This window comes from Anopheles coustani, chromosome 2 (assembly GCF_943734705.1).
Source record: "Anopheles coustani chromosome 2, idAnoCousDA_361_x.2, whole genome shotgun sequence".
Classification (NCBI taxonomy): domain Eukaryota; kingdom Metazoa; phylum Arthropoda; class Insecta; order Diptera; family Culicidae; genus Anopheles; species Anopheles coustani.
Genome location: NC_071289.1, coordinates 13,938,216 through 13,958,406, shown reverse-complemented (window position 1 = coordinate 13,958,406; position 20,191 = coordinate 13,938,216). Strand labels below are relative to the sequence as shown.

Here is a 20,191-nt window from a genome sequence, read left to right as displayed (position 1 = left end):
CGTATGAGTAACACTGATGCAACCGGACGGAGGAAGAACATAGCGAAACGTTTAGTACAGGCTGGTGTTTTTGGCCCCTACCGGGTCAGACACATATATACAATTTTTTAAATCGAGCTAAACCTACCCCGGCAGCGAGCGTGTATACTCTAAGTGTTTACAGTGGTTAATTTTTGTTCGATGTTTTACACTGAGTTAACTAAGGTATCGTGTACGATGGAAATAGAGAAACAGGTACTTCCATAGCCGCAGTGAGGCGTCGGCGTAACTTGACAGATCCATACAAGCATACTCACAAAACCTCAGATAAATCCAGAACTCGAACGCCCGGATGAAGGAAACAATCAACGCGCTACGTACGGAAGTGCGATAGAGAGTGGGAGAGGAGGACGAAGGACAAGGACAGACACGCAGTTGGGAACACAACCCTCGAGGGGGACGTGATTTGGGGAAACATTATGATAAGATGAAACGTAATTCTGACATTAGTTGGTGCATCTCTTGTACCATATATTGTTGGGAATATACCCAACTAACCCAACAAGAATTGGTGAAGATAGATGCAGAAAAAAAGGATTTGGATTTTTTTTTTTGAAAAGCAGCAAACGTTCTGAGTATGTAATGAATGATTAGAAGGAATATTGAGAGAATACAAAATAAGTTTAATATTTGATTCGCCCACAACGGCCAAATAATGTTTCACGTCGCATATTCTTTCAGTTTGTTCAGTGTGTTGTTTAAATTTATACCAGTTTTTTACTTCGATGTTTGCTCAATCAAATAAGAGAACAACGTTTTAAAGATTATTTTCGCTTCAGTTATAGAAATGGGATTATAAGGAATGGTTTTCGCTTGCAACTGTAGACGACTTTAGTTGTTATGTTTCAATAGCTCCTATTTTGATTATTGTCGTTAATGTTACGAAATAATTTCTTTTTCAAAGAATCGAGTTAAAAGTTTAATTGCATTTGTATCACACTTTTTCTTTCTATGAATAAATCTTTCAGTTTATGATAAGCATAAATTGTTTTATTATACGTTTTTCTAATTTTCTTTCTTTTTCAGCCTATATTAGTTTTACCTTTAGATTTATGGATTGATTAGTTGATTGTTTGTTTTATTTATTAAAATCTCACTGAGCAAATAATCTTAAATTACGTTGCAATGCTGAAGCTTTTTAGTTTAAATCAAACGCAATTTGTTACCGTTCGGTTTGATAAATCAGACCAATCCACCAAGCAAACATTCGTTTGGGGTGTAAGAATATCAACCATCATCAGAATGACGATTGCAGTTTGATATAATTTATCTTTATTTTACTGTACTGCGGAAATCAACAGATGCGCCCGTAATGGAAGATCATTAAATAGGCACTGTGAACCTGTGTGATGTACCACTTACAACTCCATTGCTTACGTTTTTGCTACGTATTCTCATCGTGACAATGGGGAGGTAGGGTGTGCGGGATTCATTAATTAAATTAATTAATTAATGATCACATGCAAACATATCATTCAGCGGTACGCAAGTGGAATGTGAAAAAGAATCGAGAGCCATTGAAAGCAAATTACAAAAACCACGATAGAGTAATAACAAAGGAAAAAAGCACACATTTTTATTATGTGCATCAATATTCAGGATTTTCCTTTCCGCTCACCGCTCATTGCGTATGAATTTAAATGGCTCTACAATTGCCCTTATTTGTGGTTCCACAGATGCTCCCATTCTGCTGTTCGTGCACTGTGACTTTTGATCAGTTCCACGCTGTCAACGCATTACAACGCCCGTCAAGGTTGGGGCATGTGGTGCGAGACGGTTTAAACATCATTTCCATTTGCATTTCCTCTTCCAACGCAGCCACGTTAGGCACGTTCAATCAATTAATCATTTGTTTGTGCCAAAATTGTAACAACAAAAAAACACAAGCGGACAAAAACTATTGTTGTACCGTATAACGGTTTCGCTCATCTGTTGTTGAACGGCGCTTCAAATCATGCACAATGCATTGCTTTGTGAGGATGGTCAATTTTTCCCAGTGAGAAGCTTAAATGCCTTGCTGCTATTCACAGGAGGTAGTGCGTTTTCCCTACCCATAAGCAGGCAAAGTATGGGTTAATGGGATACCAATTGGACCGCACGCTGGGAAATAATCAATGGTGAAATAATCTTCCACTGTATGCCATATGCAGTAACAATAATTTGCGACATCATGTGAGGTATTTAAAAACGAAGCAAAGATAAAAAAACACCAGAGTAACGCAAACGCGTTGTGAAGATACGGCACATGTTTCACAGGTTCACAAATTGATCAGCACGGAATGGATAAAATCCATGAATAAATTTTCCATTCCAGCGGATTACAAGCGCACAATGATCTGATTAATATTGATGCAACAGCAAGCAATTAATAATTATAATTTAAAGCGCACACCTGCGCTGGCAGAGGTGTGATCCTCCATTCCCTTCATTCTGAGTTCTTGGAGCCAGTCGGGGGGCCGCCCCAGTGTAGATGAGCTGATGGATGATAAGCGACCGCCAGGAATAATCGGTAATTGGATGGGGGAAAATCCGCGTGTATGGGAATAAGATGGAAAATGCAAAGGGAGGATTCGGAACTCGGTAGGAAAGGAATACTATACCAGGTGGCTGAAGGCCTCGAGTGTCGTTTTGGAAACTAGTTTTCGCTTTTTCAATTAACGTTTAGACTAAATTTTAAGTGGACCAATGAATGCCTCAAAATTGTTTGAGATCCAAAATTAAACCAAAATTGAAAATAATTACCTTTAGCAGTCCCTGCAACTGAACATTTCCCGGTTGAACACTAACCGGAGCGTACCATGGCGCTAGTTGGCTGCTGCGGTATGGAACAGCTGTTGCAGGGCAGGGCAGATTAAAGGAAGTAAAAATTCCAAATTTGCGCATACAAAGCGAATGTCACAAAACAAAAAAACTCCGTATAAGGAACGCTGAAAATTTCAAAATTACCCAACCCTTTCGATTTGTTGAGTATATCTCAAACTTAACCGTTTTTTGCTTAATTGTGTTTGACTTGGATTAGTGTTTACGTTCCCTTTTTTTGAGGAAACATTAATAAGGTAAAATTAAAGTCCTAAGATATAAAATTAGCATATTATGGAAAGTGATTTCTTAAACAAAATATCTAAAATTATGTGTTTTTCTAGAGTTAGAAATTTTTTAGAAAACAAATCACGGAAGACACGGAGAAAATTATGTGTTTTTTTTAGATTTAGAAATTTTTTAGACATCATGGAAGACCATTTACACGATTTCACATATGTGAAATGTTACTTTAAATAAGGGAAAATCAAGCAAATTTTTAAAACGATTTTGAATTGAGTAATATGAAGTAAAGTTTTCAAGCATCATTTAAACAAGTTTCGAGTTATTTATTTTCTACATTTTAAACACAAATTGATAAGTTCCAACAACTCGAATTGTTGATTTTTCGGTGGGAATTCAAACTTCGGTGGTAAAGGAAATTTTTTGAACTTATTGAATGAGAATCGACACAAATACAAACGTTTGAATAACACAATTCATAGAAATATGTTCACAAAACAAAACTGACCCTTAAAATCATCGATTGATGCTGAGTACTGGGGCGCACTTCCGGTACTTCGGTGGATGGAATAATGTTGAACATCATGCTCTTTTTTTTAAATTTCATCGTTCGCAGTTCGATCGGTGTTTGTTCAGGATCGGTATGTTTTTGGATGAAACGAAAAACGGGAGGAAACTACCAGACAGGCAGCTTTTTTCATTGAGTGTACCGAGGCTGCATTTCACAAATTCACTGCCCGATTGGCTTCGACGGGCGTTAATCAGCGAAGGTTTGTCAAATGAACCGTGACGGCGTGAATCCGGATACCGATACGGTCGATTGGGTTGGAGGGTGCGGGTTGGGTTACCGGACTCGCCCGTCTGACTTTCCCAACATTGGGCCGGGATTAAAAACAAATATTGGAATGAGGTACGCAAGAAGCTAAATAAAAAACTCAACCAACCGTTATCACGAAGCGAGAAAGTAAAGATGAATATTAAAATTTTAATTTATCAAATCGAATGCGAAACATTCGGTCCAAACGGCCCCATCCGCATTTCCCCCCCTTTGGGAGTTTCCTTCTGTTCAGGGTTCACTCTTGGAGCGCGAAAAATTATAACGAACTACTGGCAAAAAAGTCAAAAGTCCCGGCGTATCATAATGAAACCGGAAAACGGTGGAAACCCATCCCCACACCCATTGAAAATCAATCCCATAAAGGAACGACAAAAGAATGGCCCCGGCGAAAATGGGTGGAAAATAGGATTGGAGGTCGCGCTCATCGCCCGGTCCCGCTCCCTCCATTCCCCGATGCGGTGATAACAAGAATGAAGGATAATTTTCGCTTTACGTCCGCTTGATTGAGTTGAAACTTGATTAGTGAGTGAATTATGCCGCCCTGCACCGAGCCCATGATTCGGGGGTGAAAGCTGGTGAAGCATTTTTCTGGACGGTCAAAGGCCTCGATCCTAACCAACGCCCGAAATGGTCGCTGGGGGGAAAAGTAAAACAAAACGGCAAACAAAATGTATATCTCTCCGGGATAATGAGAAGGGATTTTTTGGACAGTTTGTTCGGTGCCGAAATGCGTTAATGGTTTCGGCTGTTTAGAATTGATGAGATTTGGTAAACTTTTCTCCCGCCGCGCGAAAAGGGAAAAAACAAACAGTGGCAGATTTTTTCCAGTTTCGGGGAAAAAGGACGAAGCCATGACACATTAGCCGATTCAACGAACCGATTGTGATCGATGCAAAAGGGTTGTTACAAGGGTTTAAACGATTAGAACGAAATTTAGCATAACTCATGGCAGTGCTGCAACTGACGCAAGCGTTAATTGGATGTATTGGCACTTTTATGCCATTAATTTTCTTGCAAAAAGTTCATTCTCTAACGCTTGATGATAAATTAATTCAAAGCTTGAATACACAGATCAAATTCATCAGTCCCTAACTTTGTCTTTATCATAGAGCACAGTTGCATTCAACTGTAGGTATTTTGTGATGATATTTTGCTCAATTAACTATTTCCGGTTCGTGTATGGCTATCAGTACCGTTTTGCAATTACCTCCACGTACGATTTTATTGCAGGGTAATCATTTAAACCACCCTTGCCATTACCGAACTCACCGCGATTGGCACGCGATTGTGATTCACAATATCGAATTGCACCGCGTGGTTCCGTTTTCCACAGGAGTATTGGATGGCCCCAGGTTTTCCCCCAGGTTAAAAAATGCTCAACCTATCACCGGTGTGAACGTTCCGATGAATGCATTATATCGGTTTGAAGTGATAACATATTCAAATAAAATTAATCATAATGCGTTTTTAATGATAGGGCTTGTGGGTTTGGTGTTGCAGTACTACAGGTTCCCATCCTCCCCCCAACCCCTTTTTTTATTCAATGGCTCGTTATCGTTGTGTGTGAAAGGAAAACCTTTTATAAAAAACCAGCCTGACCATCAGTCGTCGTACATTACCGATTAAAATTTATCGTATCGGAATTTAAATGAACAGAAAACGACCGATACAATCTATTCGGTGAGGTGTGCTTGATTCTCACACATGGAAATGTGTCATTGCATTTTTTCGATTTATACAATGATCCCTTATCATTATTGAAAACTCGTTGACATAAGTTAGGCAGCCAGCCTATTGGTCAACCATCGGTATTATTTGCATGGTTAATTGAGCTTTTTATTTGTTCTTAGCATGTTACCAGCAGCAAAGTTACCACAGTAAGCAAAAGGTTGAAAAGGAAAAGTAAATGTCCGGCAGTACAGGTATTTCAACAGGCATGTTCTTTTCCTCCATTGAATACGCTGATGATAACCAAAGTACTTTTTTGCATCGACACATTTTTGGAATATTATTTTGGTCCAAACAAAAAGCCTAACCGTTGGTTAACTTTTCAATTTTCTTACCTTTGCTTTAGATTTGCAAACAAAACAGAACTGTACCGGATTCAAATCGTGTAACAGTTAAGAAACAATGAAGGAGAAATAGTTGCTGAAAAGATATTGTACAACATTTAAAATATTCTCGGAATGGTTGAAACCAAACAAATTAAAATATATTTCGACGTAGAAACGACACAATGTAAATTGTGCTGACCCAAATTTAAACCATTGAAAGGGCTGACTTTGTCATCGAAACAGAAAAGAAAATTAAAAGGCGCACATGAAAAAATCGCAATACAGTAATCAAAATTCAAAATTTCTAAAGATATAGGATTATCACTTAGCGTAGAAATGGAGGAATCTTAGGCATAAACTAACCGATTATAGGTACCACTAAACTTTTCCAACTGGCCAGAGCGTACTTGGATCAATTTGAATATAAATATATATACCTAGAATGGGAAATCTTCGACGGTGGAGGCGTGTAAGTATAACGAACGGATAAAATAAAAGTAATATAAACGAAAGAGAGCTTAAACAAAACAGTGGAATAAAAAACCAACTTACTAATGGAGATTATTTCTAACTACTAGTTTCTTTGAAACAACAATTCTAAGGCGATAAAGATATTGTGAAAACAGTAAGTTAGGTGAACGAAGAATGAGAAGCAACGGTTTACAAAGCAGATCGAAATGGGAGTGATGACATAAGCGCCAACGAATGCTAGTGCATAAAAACATCATTTTATAATTTACTTACTTTACAACCGGTCCAATCATACCATGTAGTACCATGTTGGGTATGACAGGGTCTCAAATCAACTGAAGCTACGAAAAGAATATTTTATTTGTATTCGGAAGAAGATCTCTCTTGGTAGATTTTATTCAACTCGCAGGCAGTACAACTGTGTTAATCCGTTGGTGATTATGTTATCAAAACCTATCTGTAGTTACTAACTAATATAATAACTTGTATAAACAAATCAAAGAAAAGAGTTCGAAGCATAAATAAACTACTAGAACGACACGATGGGAGGAGCAGCGATGCAGAAACATATTAAGAAACGGGGAGGTGTGCATGTTAAAAGGAAAAAAAGAGATGATTATTACCTTGATATTGCCTTCGATTATACAAATTAATAAAATAAAAGAAACTTAAATTAATTTTTTAATATTCTAATAACACAAACAAAAACAAAAACCAAAAGAAATAAAAAGGGAAAAATCTTGTATACCGAAACACAAACTGTAAACCAAACAACAAACTCAAATCAGAAACAAGAGAAACTTCGAAACGCATCTTATATTTATACAAATAGTGACAACCAGAAGAGGGAACCTTATGTTTCGTTCATTGAATAGACACAAATTCATTATGAAATAGATGATTTCTTATGATTACTAAGCAAATTGAATTGATTCTACGTTCAACGGTTCACATCTACCAATGTGTAACTTTTAATTTAGTGTGTAAACAAAATTCTGAGCTCTGCCAGAAAACACCGTCAAGAAAACTGCATACAATAGACTGGCCATGGTTATTTTACAACAATCCAGCATAAGACTTCCATCGGTAACAGATGGACATGCCGTCAGACTTGCAATAGAACTAACTATTGATTTGTGAATCTCTGCATTTGCCTGCAACTTAAATCTGATGAATGATTTTCACGGTTGAACACAGTTGATCCGATGTACCGACAACAAGGCAGAATAAAATCGTTTAACGAGCTTGAACAAAACTTAAAACACATGGTAAATCAAATTCCAACAGAAGACAACTGCTTCTACAAAACCCACAAGAGAGGAGTTAAACAACTGACAAAAAGCATAGAAAATAATCAGAAACGCACCTTTTTGTTTACAATCGTTTAATTGTCAATGATAACAAAGTATCGAAAATCAAGGGTAGTATCCAGGCATATAAACAAAACATAAGGAAAAAGTATGAATCACGATAAAAGAAATCAAGGGTGTATGAAAGAATCAAAAATCTACACGACACAAAAGTCGTAGCAACTTTGACATTTAAAAACTTACGCAAAATATTATCGAAAAGGAAAGCGACTGGCGATAGTTGACGGAAACAAAAATATTATATTTGGCTATCTTTAAGGAAAACAAACACGTAAGACAACTATTATACTTTATCAAAAAGTCGAAAATTTAAAAAAATCAAATAAATGTAGTGCGTTTTAGTAATAGCCTATAAAGGACAAGTGATTTGCTCGAATCGTCAGTATAAGAGAGGTAAAAGAGAAGCCATTAACAACTATCTATAAAGTATAAAAAAACATCTAAACACGTTTGGTCAATTTTTGGGCCTGTGCCGCTGTTGCTGAATCGTTTACGGCGACGCCCTTTGAGGCACGATCATACAGTGAACTGCAATTCCTTTCCTCAAAAACTTCCCTTCAGCGCGTTTGTCATGCCCTTGAAGGCATGCAACGAGATCAAAACAACCAAAACTAAATACAAAAACTAAGCGACATTTCGTCGTTGATTGGAGTACATTTTTCCCTTTGTCCCTTTTCGAAGTAATGCAGCAGTGAGGCGCAGGAGATGAGTAAAATATCGACAGGCCAGTTTATAGTGTCATCCTATAAGGAAAGTAACAACACACAAACAAAAAGCGCAACGCGACACACATCTTCTAGTGGGATTACGTAAATGGAAGACGGTTCGTTTTGCGAGGGTCCGGGGACGTAATTAGGCCAAACAAATTTAAAATAAAATTAATTGAATGTAAACCAAAATTGTGAACGACCGTAACAAGTGAAGGAGACTTGAATTCAATATTTAAGCGTGAACGGTTCTTCCATTTTGAATGCAGTAGAAGATGTGTGGGAAAGTATTTTAACAGACACACTTTTTACGTCTCGGTTTTATCTCATCATTTGTGTATTTTCTTTGTATAAAAATAATAAAAATTAGTAAAAAAAAATCTTTGAACGTTTTTGTTTTTGATACATCCAGTTTTTGGGAAAGTTTTTTCAAGACTGGTATTTTAAGGTAAGTTATTGTCTTCTTTGTATGGGTACTACATTTATGTGCAGTAGTTAGTTTTATTTATTTATACTTATACTGGTTTTCCTGGTGAAAAATTTATGAAAACAAAAATGTTAGAAAAGTAAATTTCGTATAACATACGATACATTTTCTACCCTGCTTTAAAAAAGTGAAGCTAGTTGAAAGAAGGAAAACATTACCCTCTTCCAAGACACACTCTCAAACAAATTGGCATGCTTGGTCATTTCAAGCGTAGGACATTTTTCTTTTCCGTAATGCGGCGTGCAATGGAAAAAAAGTTAATTGCGGGAGACGATGATTCTGTACAACAAAATTATGTACCCTCCCACACTGCCAGCTCGAGAATCGAAGCGACGAGGGGCGAATTCTTATCCCATTGCTGGTAGCTAGAATCTCCCGGCGTGATGTAGGTGGAAGTGCTCTGACGGACAAGGTTTTCGCCCATTTTGCGTACTTTCATTTTTCACTGTACCTTCCAACACTGCACAGAAGTAACTTACGGTCCGTGAGTTTAATTACACTTTTTTGTTTACGGTTAATTGTTTTCGCTTCTAGGGAGATAGGGAGAGTGAAAGGGAACCCAAGAAAGAGCGAAAGCCTCGGCTTGCAAACTTTCGTTCGTTCCTGCATTGTTTTTGTTGATCAAACTATCAAACGTTGTTTGTCAACTGGCAAACATTTCTTCAGACTCGTAGAAAGTTACGCCGAAAGAACATTTTTGGCAACAATAGCTTGTTGTTTTCTTGTTTGATGGTATATCAGATTTGGGAGAGTGTTTTCGCTTGGTTTAACGCAAAAAAAAACTGGTTGGACATGCCGAAAAGTTGGGCTGCGCCCCGACAGCTTCCGAACCAACTACGTGAGACCATTTGAAGAATTTCGGTGGTTTCTAACCTACCTTTTTAACAAGGGTGGGTGAATATTAATTAAAGTTACAAATTCCATCACGGCTCAAGAGCGGATTGCGTCCGGAAGCTGGACGGTTGCACTTTGAACTCATCTATCAATCCGTTACATGAGGAAAAAAAAACATCTGTTAATTGCAGTGCGACTTTTCCTTCCGTGATTATCCTTCTGGGAAATCTAGTCTTGAATGGAGGCAACTCGTTAAGCGCAACGAAACAATTTTGGAGCTCCTCTCATTTTGTTTGCATGTCATTTAAATTGCAGCCTTTTTTTTGGTAAAAGATTTTTTGTTGTGATTGAAAAAAGAAAAAATTCTGTAAACATTGACTGCTTGGATGGAAGTAAAGCCCGTTTGAAACATGAAAAAAAAAAATCATCAATCCACCAGACTTAACTAAATTATTAGATAAAATGCAACATAAAATATTTTATTACATTGAATCTTAGATTGCATAAGACTCTCGCAGAACCGAGACTCACTGGAATATGATGAACAGAAAGTTTCCATTTCTGTGAGACTTTGCCTGGTCTTTTGGCCGGACACTTACAAACGGCAACGGCAACTGATTACGCTAATCAGCCAGTCGCCGGTTGCCGACCGAACTAATTACGACCAAACTGCCAGCAAGACTTTCTCTCAATCAAACGCATGATGGATGAATTCCTTCGGGCAGATGCTCCACTTCATTAGTGCAGCGTGGCGTGAAAGTGTATCTTGCGAATGTTTTCCCCTTGTAATGCCGTGCAAAGTATGTGTCTGTCTGGGTTGTTGTTCGGAAAACTCGCTCCGCTTCTGCAGCTCGGCCGAGGGGTTTTGCTGCCCGCAGTTCGATTGGATAATTCAGCAGCAATCAGTTACTTTCTCAAAAGGGGGGGGGGGGGGTCCGTGTTAGGCCGGAAATCTGCCTACCATGTACACCGGAACCGGGTCCCGTTCCGCCCAAAACAAACTTCTCCACTAAACGGATTGCGCGCTTTCGTTCGATTCGTTTGGTCAGCTGCTAGTTAAGCCGAGTCGCCTCCTCCGAGCAGATAATTCCATTGCGCTTTTCCGATGGCACGTGTTCCCGAGGCACACAAAAACCTGTTTCTCTATGTAGCTGTGTATGTGTATGTGCACGAGGGATGGTGGGCAGAAAAACAACTCGGTACAAAATAAAAACGAACGGCAAAAGGATAACGAGACTCCGAAGGAAGCCAAAATCCCCAACGCCGAGCTCGGAGCATCGAAACGAATCTGCGTGGAGACTTTGGCGGTGGAAAGCGAGTGTAACTTTTCTTTTCTTCTCGTAAACATAATTCAATTTTCCATACTGTTGCAATTAAGATAATTTGAAAGATAGAAAACAGCGCAAGGAATGGAAAGGGAGGGAAAAATGTCGAGGAAAGTCAGAGGCAAAGCAACAAAATAAAAAAAAACACACCCGATGGAAAAAGTATTCACCGAGGATTATCAGTGGATTGAAAGTTTTGTTGTTTCTTTGCTTTGGTGTGTTGTTTCTTGGCTGTTTTCATCCTTCCACCCATGTTGAGGTTCGAAGTCGGTTTTTCGGTCTGTCCTTCGTGGCTGCTACCATTTTTCCACCTTTTCTCTCATTGAGTTCGCTTCAGTATTTTATGCTTCCTTTTTATTTTATCAAATACACACGTTTACATGGCAGCGATTTGATTGTGTATGACAATCGTATCACGGAGGGCTGAGATAAAACAACTCTCCTGCTCGTACGGACTGGCTCTGTTGGTGGACTGGCTCGAAAAGGTCCAGCGTGAAGCTTAATCAGTTTCGAGTGCAGCAATTGAATTAGTCGGTACGATGAGATGCAAAACTACAAACACAATTTATGATTATGATTTTTATGAGAATTTAACGAGCATATGCACGCCATTCACAACCCGATTTTTGGATTTTGTAATAAAAGAGTAATTAAATTGCCATACTTTCGGTGAGTCAGAATCCAAAAGGCATCCGGATTAATTTTAAAATTTTCTAGTTTGGAGTTAATGTGAATTGTTGCACTCTTGAATTACTTTATATTGACTCAGGAAATAAATGTCGTTTTTAATAGAATGTGCTCACTAATAATGAAATTTGAAACTTTCTCTTTAGCTGTTTATTCGTTTTAGGACGAAAATTGTTCAGCTTTACTTGCCGACCGCTTGTGGTTTAGTCAGTACATTTTCCTGCAAATATTTTCATGCATCAGTTTTTATAAGCCCGAATTTAGTTTATACAATTTTTATGATAAAATAACATTGTTAACCATGCACTTATCGGCCAACCTTATATGACGACGATGGTGCAATGCACTTCGCGGGTTTTTGCATCTTTTTTCCAGGGCCACTCCAGGGGCTGGTCAGAACTTTCTCCCCGCCGTGGAAAGTTACCGTCGGAAAGCTGTGAAAACAGCACCGTCGAAGTGATAAACAAAGTCGTCATCGACACACAGTTGCCAAAATGCGGTATGACAGGCTTCGCTCGCGAAAGTTCTCGTCCAAAACCAAACTTCCCCGAAAAGAACGCAGAAAGTAGCAGGAAGGCACAATAACAAAAAAAAAAAGCAACTAGCAACACTCCATCTCCCAAGAGACCAATTTACCATTATCCTTTGGCTAGCCCCGGGAACAAGATCCGTTTGCCGGTGGCTTTGTGCCGTGTGGTTAGCTTGGCTTTTTTCCGATTTTCTCTGCCCCGATCTCGAGCTTAGCGAAGCGCTGTGCATGTGAAGTGGCTACCGGCCAGGGCGGGAAACTGTGGCTCCGACACACTGACAGCAACCCCTTCGGGAGCGGTTGGCATGGGGAACGGAAGCGACTCCCCTTCCCACGTCCCCGGGTTCGGGGATGGTTGTAAATGAACGAACCCAAATTGTGAAATATGAAAAATGGCTTCCACTTTCGGTGGATGAAGTTTTTCGCTGCAGCGCATGCAATCGCGGTAGTTTCCCGGATGGGTTTCCCACCGGTTGCCAATGGACCGGGAACGATCTCCACCGAAGTCCCAACGAAAACAAACAGATTTTTCCAAACCGTCGTCAGCATTGTGCTGCCGTCCGTGACCGACACAAATCCGCACCGGTCTGTATCTGTGTGTGTGTGTATGTGTTCGGGTGGAAAATGTGCAACGCTGGCAAGGAAACAACATCTTCCTGCCGGTGTACGGAACCGGAAGATGCCTTTGGGTTTCTTTTACCTGCTTGAGGAGAGTTTTCTTTTCGTTCAGCCACCATCACCACCCGTCGGGGGGTTTTGTAAAGTTTTATATCGCCGCCTATGCAAACTGATCCGAGTTTTAGCCGGAAGATTTTCCATGGTAAAAAAAGTTCGTGGGTGAAACATTCACCGCCGACGATGAATAACGGCCTCGAAAAAGGGGGCCATCCTTGGAAAATGAAATGGATTGTTGGAACCCCTCTTGGTGGCTACTTTTGAAAGGGATGAAAAATGATGGGACGGTCAGTTTTCCGAGGATAAAAAAATTTGAATGTACACATAGCGCTTAAAAGATATCGACAATGTTCCTTTCGTGGAACTGATCAAATGGTCAAACGGATGCTTTTAACCTTCGAAGCACTAATGTGGTTTAGTCTTTTCAATTCCAAGAGGGATCGGACGATCTTACAAAGCACACATGATGAGAACCTGGTGGATGCATACATCAATTCGGTGGTGAGTTCTTTTCTCCAGAGATATTTCCCAAGACACCTGTTAACGTGCGGTACAAAGAAATAAAACTACCTTGACACTTAAAAATGATCGATGTCATTTGTAAATGGCTCCTCTTTTCGGAATATTATAATTAATTGTTGCATTCAACCATTACTAATTTCTACTTTCTTGTGTTGGTTCAGTATTATTTTGCATGTTTTCTTTGATATCTTTAAAGGCCTACAACTATTTAAAAGCGCGTTCCATTCTCAAAACTTTTCCTGAAATTGTCTCTCTATATTTTGTGCAAGAATTTAAAATATTAAAACAGTCGTGCTTTAATACACTATTTTAAAATTAGCTAGGAATGAGGAAAATAAACTCTATAGCATTTTTTTGACAAAAACAATGTATCAAGTCACCATAGTTTGTGGAAAACTAGAACTTTTTTTTTCTTTCGGCACGTAGTTGTACGCAAAATTTAATTTTCATTTGCAGGTAATTTCCTACACCAACACCCTGCCGCATAAACCGGTACAGACTGGGCGATTACAGTTGGAAATAACATACGGCCAAATGCTTCCACACGGACCCACAACCAGCCGGCCGGTTAAGCAAACGCTACTGGATATAAATAATCATCATCTTTCAATTTGGAGGATTTCGTTGAGCACCGCAGAGCACGCAGTGTCGGCTTGCAGTCTCCCGGATTTCTACTTCTCACCCTCCCGGCTCGCATTTATCATCATCAACTGAAAATTAGAGAAAACACATTACTTGCCTGCACGGCGAAAGAGTTTTGCTCGTGGCGTCGAGCAAAGATGCTTTCGAAGATTGCACCGGAGGATCCGGGCGACCGCCTTCCGATGCACCGAAGATTTGCTGCCATCCTTTACCCAACGGAAAACGCACCTTTCGAAATGCCGGAAACCGATCGACGAAGTCGCTCTGGTAGCTGGTGATGTATGGGCAATGGTTGACCTCGGGTCGAGTGGAAGTTCTACGGCCACACGCTTCGTCCGCAGAGGATGCATGCTGACGCCGACGCTTTTCCAGATAACGGTTCCACACCGCATCGCCCATTTCCTGAGTGCTCGTTCGAGGCAGAAAGTGTTTGGTCGTGTATCCGAAGGTCCTGTAAACGGCACGCTGGGGTGATGCAAGTGTGATACCATTCAGGTGATGCAGGTTGGTAGGAAAAAAAAAGAAATCGTGTGTAAGCTTAAATGCATTTTACCCTCCACCACACCTTCCACTTACCCCGACGGTGCTCGAGGGACAATCGTATGGATACTGCTGGATACGCTCGGACCATCCGGAAACTTTGACCCGATCGTCCGAATACTTTCGCACAATGTCGTGCTCCATTGCACGTGCCCAGGGAAGCGATGTGTGGGAAAGCGAAGGGGTTCGGTTGAACGGTCCACCGACCTCCGGATGACACCAACGGCGCGAAACCAAATGTCCTTTATTGAGTGTCAAAAAATTGAAATTATCTTAATTTCCCGATCAACGCTCGAAATGAAAATGAAATTGAATTTAAATTTATTCAACCCTACAAACACCCACACACACGCACACACCTTCGCAAATGGGGCAGAAAGTTTGGTGGGTGAAAATGAAAAACAAACGGACCATTGGCTATGGATGCAATAGCGTGTGGGACAACCGTTTAAAAGGGTATAGAGGAGGGGGTAAAAGAGAATGCAGATCGAATTTGGGATGAATACAAAATATATGAATCGAACCACAATAAAAAAAATGGTAGATGAGGTGGAACCGTAACCATCAATGCAGTAAAACAACCGCGCCAATCACTTATTGCTATTGTTTTCCCGTACGCCAATGCAACGAACTCTGGATGCATTTTATCGAAATGAGAATCGGAAATTGGAAATTCCAACGCAAGACAGGAGTTGTTTTTTATAGTTCTTATAGTTTTTGAAGAGTATATTACTTATCTATATAGATGTTTATGCAGCCAAAATCGTGCTGTTTGAAACCATATTTCAACAAAAATGACACAGTTGCTTTTTCTTTAGCCTTAATCGTGATTATATGACACAGCCTTAGATTACCCTAACAGTTATCTATTAGCTAGTCCTTTGATCAATTATTTTCAAACGAACACATTCAAATCGAATGATAAATCGTAGCCTTGGTGGTGACTACTGGCCAACTCGGACCAATGATGTGCTCTTTTTTCCTCTTTAAACACTTTTATTGATTTTTCATTTTCGCGAAATATTGTTTTCCGTTCGATGTGCGTTTGCACAGTTTAATTTATGTCTGTACAAAAATTCAAACAAAAACAAAACCCTAGGACGGTGTACTGTTGGCTATTGATTGTATTTCACTTGTGTACGATACTACGGCGTGCTCATACTCTACGCGATGCGTATGCCCATATCAGAGCAAGAGATTTGTAGATTGAACCAAAACCGAACAAAAAAAAACCGTAAACATATAAACCAAAAGTTAAATTTACCGTAGCAACGACGCGAACCGAATGGCCACAACTTTTTTTTTATCGGTGGAAAACCCTAACAAATTGGCACGCAAATAAATGTACTGAATTACTCCACCGGAGCTCGTCAACATGGAGCTGTGGTTTGGAGGTTTGTAGCGAGCGGCAGAATTTTGGAGAGGAAATAAAGTTTTCAGCCCTAAAGAGTGCAGAAAATGTAATACCGTAACTGTATGCTTACCCTTTGCGTTTTCACCACACGGTTTTGGAAATGTATAACTAGTTAAATTTAATAATTTTCAACGTAAAAGGTACTACAGCTCCAAATGGTGGTCTCAACGTTGAACACTTTGGAAACAAAACCAGTGTCTGCTTGGATTAATTGTTGATGTATTTTCCGATTTAAACTTCTACCTCTCTTCAACATTGATCCTTAGGTTATATTGTCTAGAGGCACTGGAACCCATTGATATATTATACATTACGCCTCTATTAACTCTCTATTATCACGAGAATCATCACTTAAAACTCGAAAACTGTTGCTAAACTTTGAAAGTGTTAGTTGGTTGTTAAATTTTCGTATTTTTACTCTTACTTTCACAAACTCAACACGCGAACCATGCTAAGTAACCGCGTGCCTCATTTCGGTGCGAGCGTAACGAGAAAGCGCATTCGCACGGAAAATTCGACAAATTGGCCAGTCTGGCTGGTTCGGATCCCAATTTCTGCCACGGCGCATCGACGGTTGACGTGACCATCCGTGCGGTTTCGGGGGCGCAATGTAATTTTCTGTTTTTCGCTTCGGTTATTTATTTTCGCTCGACTCGTTGCCGTTGTGGTGAAGATTTTTATGTGCTTCTTTTTGTCCCTCGGTCCCACCATCAGTGTGGTTTCGTTAATACCGACAAAAGCAATAAATAAGATAATAAGAAGCCGAAAGAAATTCTTCTCCGGCAAGCGGGAGAGAGAGCGCAGGGGGATGGATGAAGATGTCCGTGGAAATCGCATCACCAAACGGGAGGCGATAAGAGGGAAAAACACAGAGATTAAGCTTTCATTAGTCCCGGCTGGGTTGTGTGTGTGTGTGCGCGCGCGGGGTGGTGAGGCTGACGGCCTTAAGTCAAAAAAAACCTCACAAAAGTCTTAAGGCCCAAAAAATGGGGTGGAGTGGATTTGTTTCGTTCCCAAATCGATTACTGACCTTCGGGGCGAATGGTGGAGCTTAACCGTAATCCTACCCAAAAATGGAACTTTCTCCTCGTTCGTGGTGTGCGTGGAGGCGCAAAAGGCAAATCTTGCCCCCTTAAATCCACCTCGCACTCGCCCGGTTGATGTATTGCTTCGCCCGTCGATCCCTAACGATCGTTCGGGGAGCGCCGATAACGCGTCGGTATCCTTTTAGCCAATAATACCTGCTGCCAGCTTTAGTATTTTCCTCCATTTTCGGTTGACTGCCGCTCGTGGAAAATAGTGCTGGCCCCAGCCCCACGCCAAGATCCCTTGCTACTGGCGCTGGCAGCCTGGACACCGTGATGGATCTGATAATTATGTGCTGGCATTAGACGCAATTCCTCAACTCGGGGAAAACTCCGTGCTGTCCTGCGGAAGGACCGCACGATTTTTCAAATGTTTTCCAACCCCCTCCGTAATGGAAGTACATCCTGGGAGGCCGGAAAGCCTTAAATAATGACCATGAAGTACCCCACGCGGTTGACATTTGAATGGCGAAATGTGGAAATAAAAAAGGACACGGAAAATCGGGGATTTTCTCACCATCGCAATTTTACGCCAAGTGGACGTTACAGACCGTCCGAGGTGTACATTATTCAATTTGGCGTTCCCCAGATTTCCACAGCTTTTGGGCAGTGCACTGTGTAGGGGTGGGAAAACTATGATAATTATTTTTTCACGCCGTCAAACACTGCTAGTGGAAGGATTTAGTGTTTGCAGAAAAGCTTCCATCAAGATGGAGTGGGAAAATGGCAAGAAATAGGAACACACCGCAGAAACATGAGAAAAGGGCATATGTCCAGTCCGGAGGGGTTGATGTTGAATATCGAAATTGAGTTTTCCTTTTTACCCACCCGCGCATATTGCAGCCCGGCTCACCCGTCCGAGTCCGTATTGTGGCACATTTTCGGCATCACTTCCCGCTTCCGGCCGACATCTGCAATAAATTTCCGCAAAACGTCCGTTCTAGAGAGTCGTGGTGCACTTCTTCAGCCGCGCCCTGCAACTGCCACTGTTCGCTGGTCTAAGCGAACGTGCCGTTTCGGTATTTTTCCGAAGCGGGGTTTTACCGCGGCAAGTTCAGTTCTTTCAGCCGGAGAAAAATACAGCTTAATTAGTTCAACGCTATGCAGACGAACTGACGGGCTTATTTGTTTACCGTACGGCAAGGCAAGGGGTTTGAGGGTCAGCAAACGAAACACTTTCTTTACCCAGGCATCCCAGTGCTAGTTTCCTGCACTCCTCCGTCGTGTTGATTCCGGGAAAACACTTCCGAATACTTTCCGGGCTTCCGGTTCAGCACACCGCTCGTTGCAGCATTTTCCGGCTTCCGGCTCGTACGGGCGCAGCATCCGGCCGCTTTGTTTTTCCTTTCCCCCCTCCCCAATCCGTGTGCCGTTTATTGTTGTTTAATTTAATTATTGTCTTGAAACTGTTGTTATTTTCTTGTCTTTTGGAGGTTTCCTTCGTGTTTCTCGTTCTTCGTTGCGGAGTCCAGGGAGTGCAGGAAGAAATAAAACTCTTTTCGAACTGTTTAAACACGAGCAAGTCATTGGATCGGCCGTACTCGTCTACAGTAATGCCGGAGCTGTATTTTATTTCTTTTTTTGTCGTTTGGTATTTTTGTCATTTTGGTAAGAACGTGATAATAACATGAAGTTGTTCAACTACTAATCCATAAATATTATAATACTATCCTTGTTTTACTAATGATGATAATAAATAACTTAAAGCTTTAGTGAGTGTTGAAAACATAAAATATCCTTCTCATTTTTTACCATTTTTCGAACAAATAAATCAAATCGTTGTGTTGGTAAAGATGATAAACATTCTGACTAATTTATAAGATAAACACCTTTTTCGTTATAACACTGAAAAACAAATACATTATGCTCGCATACAATGCTTAACATACGCAAACAATTTCATGCTTCTATTGCTCACATTTCAATTGAGGATACATTACTTTGGAGTTTTTTTTTTCTCTCCCTATATGTAATCGTAGGTGATGTGTTGAGAACCTTACACCATACCGTCGAACGGCGGCTTGTGGCTGTTGCACGTCTACCGCACGACGCCCGCTAAGTACATCCGCTTCCGGTCGGGAGGTGTTTTAAGCCCGGAAGGATGTTGGAACCGAATTCGGTGAAAGGTGCGGTAGCTGCCACATAATTAGTAGCATTACGAGCTTTTGAACGAGCGCTGCGGATCGTTGGATGCGGTTGGCGTGGGAGAAATTTCAAGAAAGTGATAAAGAGAGAGAGAGAGAGGAAGCTAAGTGGTTTGGAGCCAGGTTTGAAGTAGATTATTTGACCTTCTTGGAATGTGTGAAGCACTTCTCATTACCGAATGATTCAGTCCGACTCGCCGTTGCTGAGATGAATGAGGTAATGTGAATCCGATAAACAACGTGATTGCATCTTACGATCGAAATGAGGTGGAAGCGATCTTGTCCGTGGATGGTGTTACAATGATGCTTCAAGCTAAGAGTAGATTAGTTGGTACAAGTACCTCGCTAATCTGTGACTATTTGTTTCTATTGATAACATTTTAATCCTTTTGAAAGTGGGTATATGTTGAGATGATCAATAGTCTTTTCTATTATATAAGGCTTTATTTTTGTTAGAGCACATGCATTTTAGAGAATAGTTACAACAGTATACAACGTTGACAGACTTCTCTAACGCCACCCCCACTTAAATCCCTCAACGCTTCCCTCTGCCAATGATGCAATAAAACTGTGTAATTGCATTCCTTCGAGATTTTTTACTGCTTCTCAATTATTCCCAACGTATAATGGAGCACCTCTTCGTCACCATAGCAACACGTGGATGTCGCAAATTTGTGAGGTTACGCTTCGCACGTGATGCTCAGTGCAAGCCAACAAAGTTGGCCCATTCTTCGGTATCCAACGAATAAGAATAAACGTACGTGTGTACACTCCGAGCACAATTAA

General features: G+C 40.6%; 1 protein-coding gene across 1 annotated transcript; it reads right to left on the bottom strand.

Moving 5' to 3' along the window:
• Window positions 1-14,251: 14,251 nt before the first annotated feature.
• LOC131262408 (uncharacterized) lies at window positions 14,252-14,906 on the bottom strand. Its single transcript, XM_058264401.1, has 3 exons — window positions 14,799-14,906; window positions 14,451-14,687; window positions 14,252-14,290 (listed from the first exon to the last, which is right to left on the bottom strand). The coding sequence occupies exons 1-3, from the start codon at window positions 14,904-14,906 to the stop codon at window positions 14,252-14,254; spliced, it is 384 nt and encodes a 127-aa protein (XP_058120384.1).
• Between the last annotated feature and the right edge of the window lie 5,285 nt (window positions 14,907-20,191).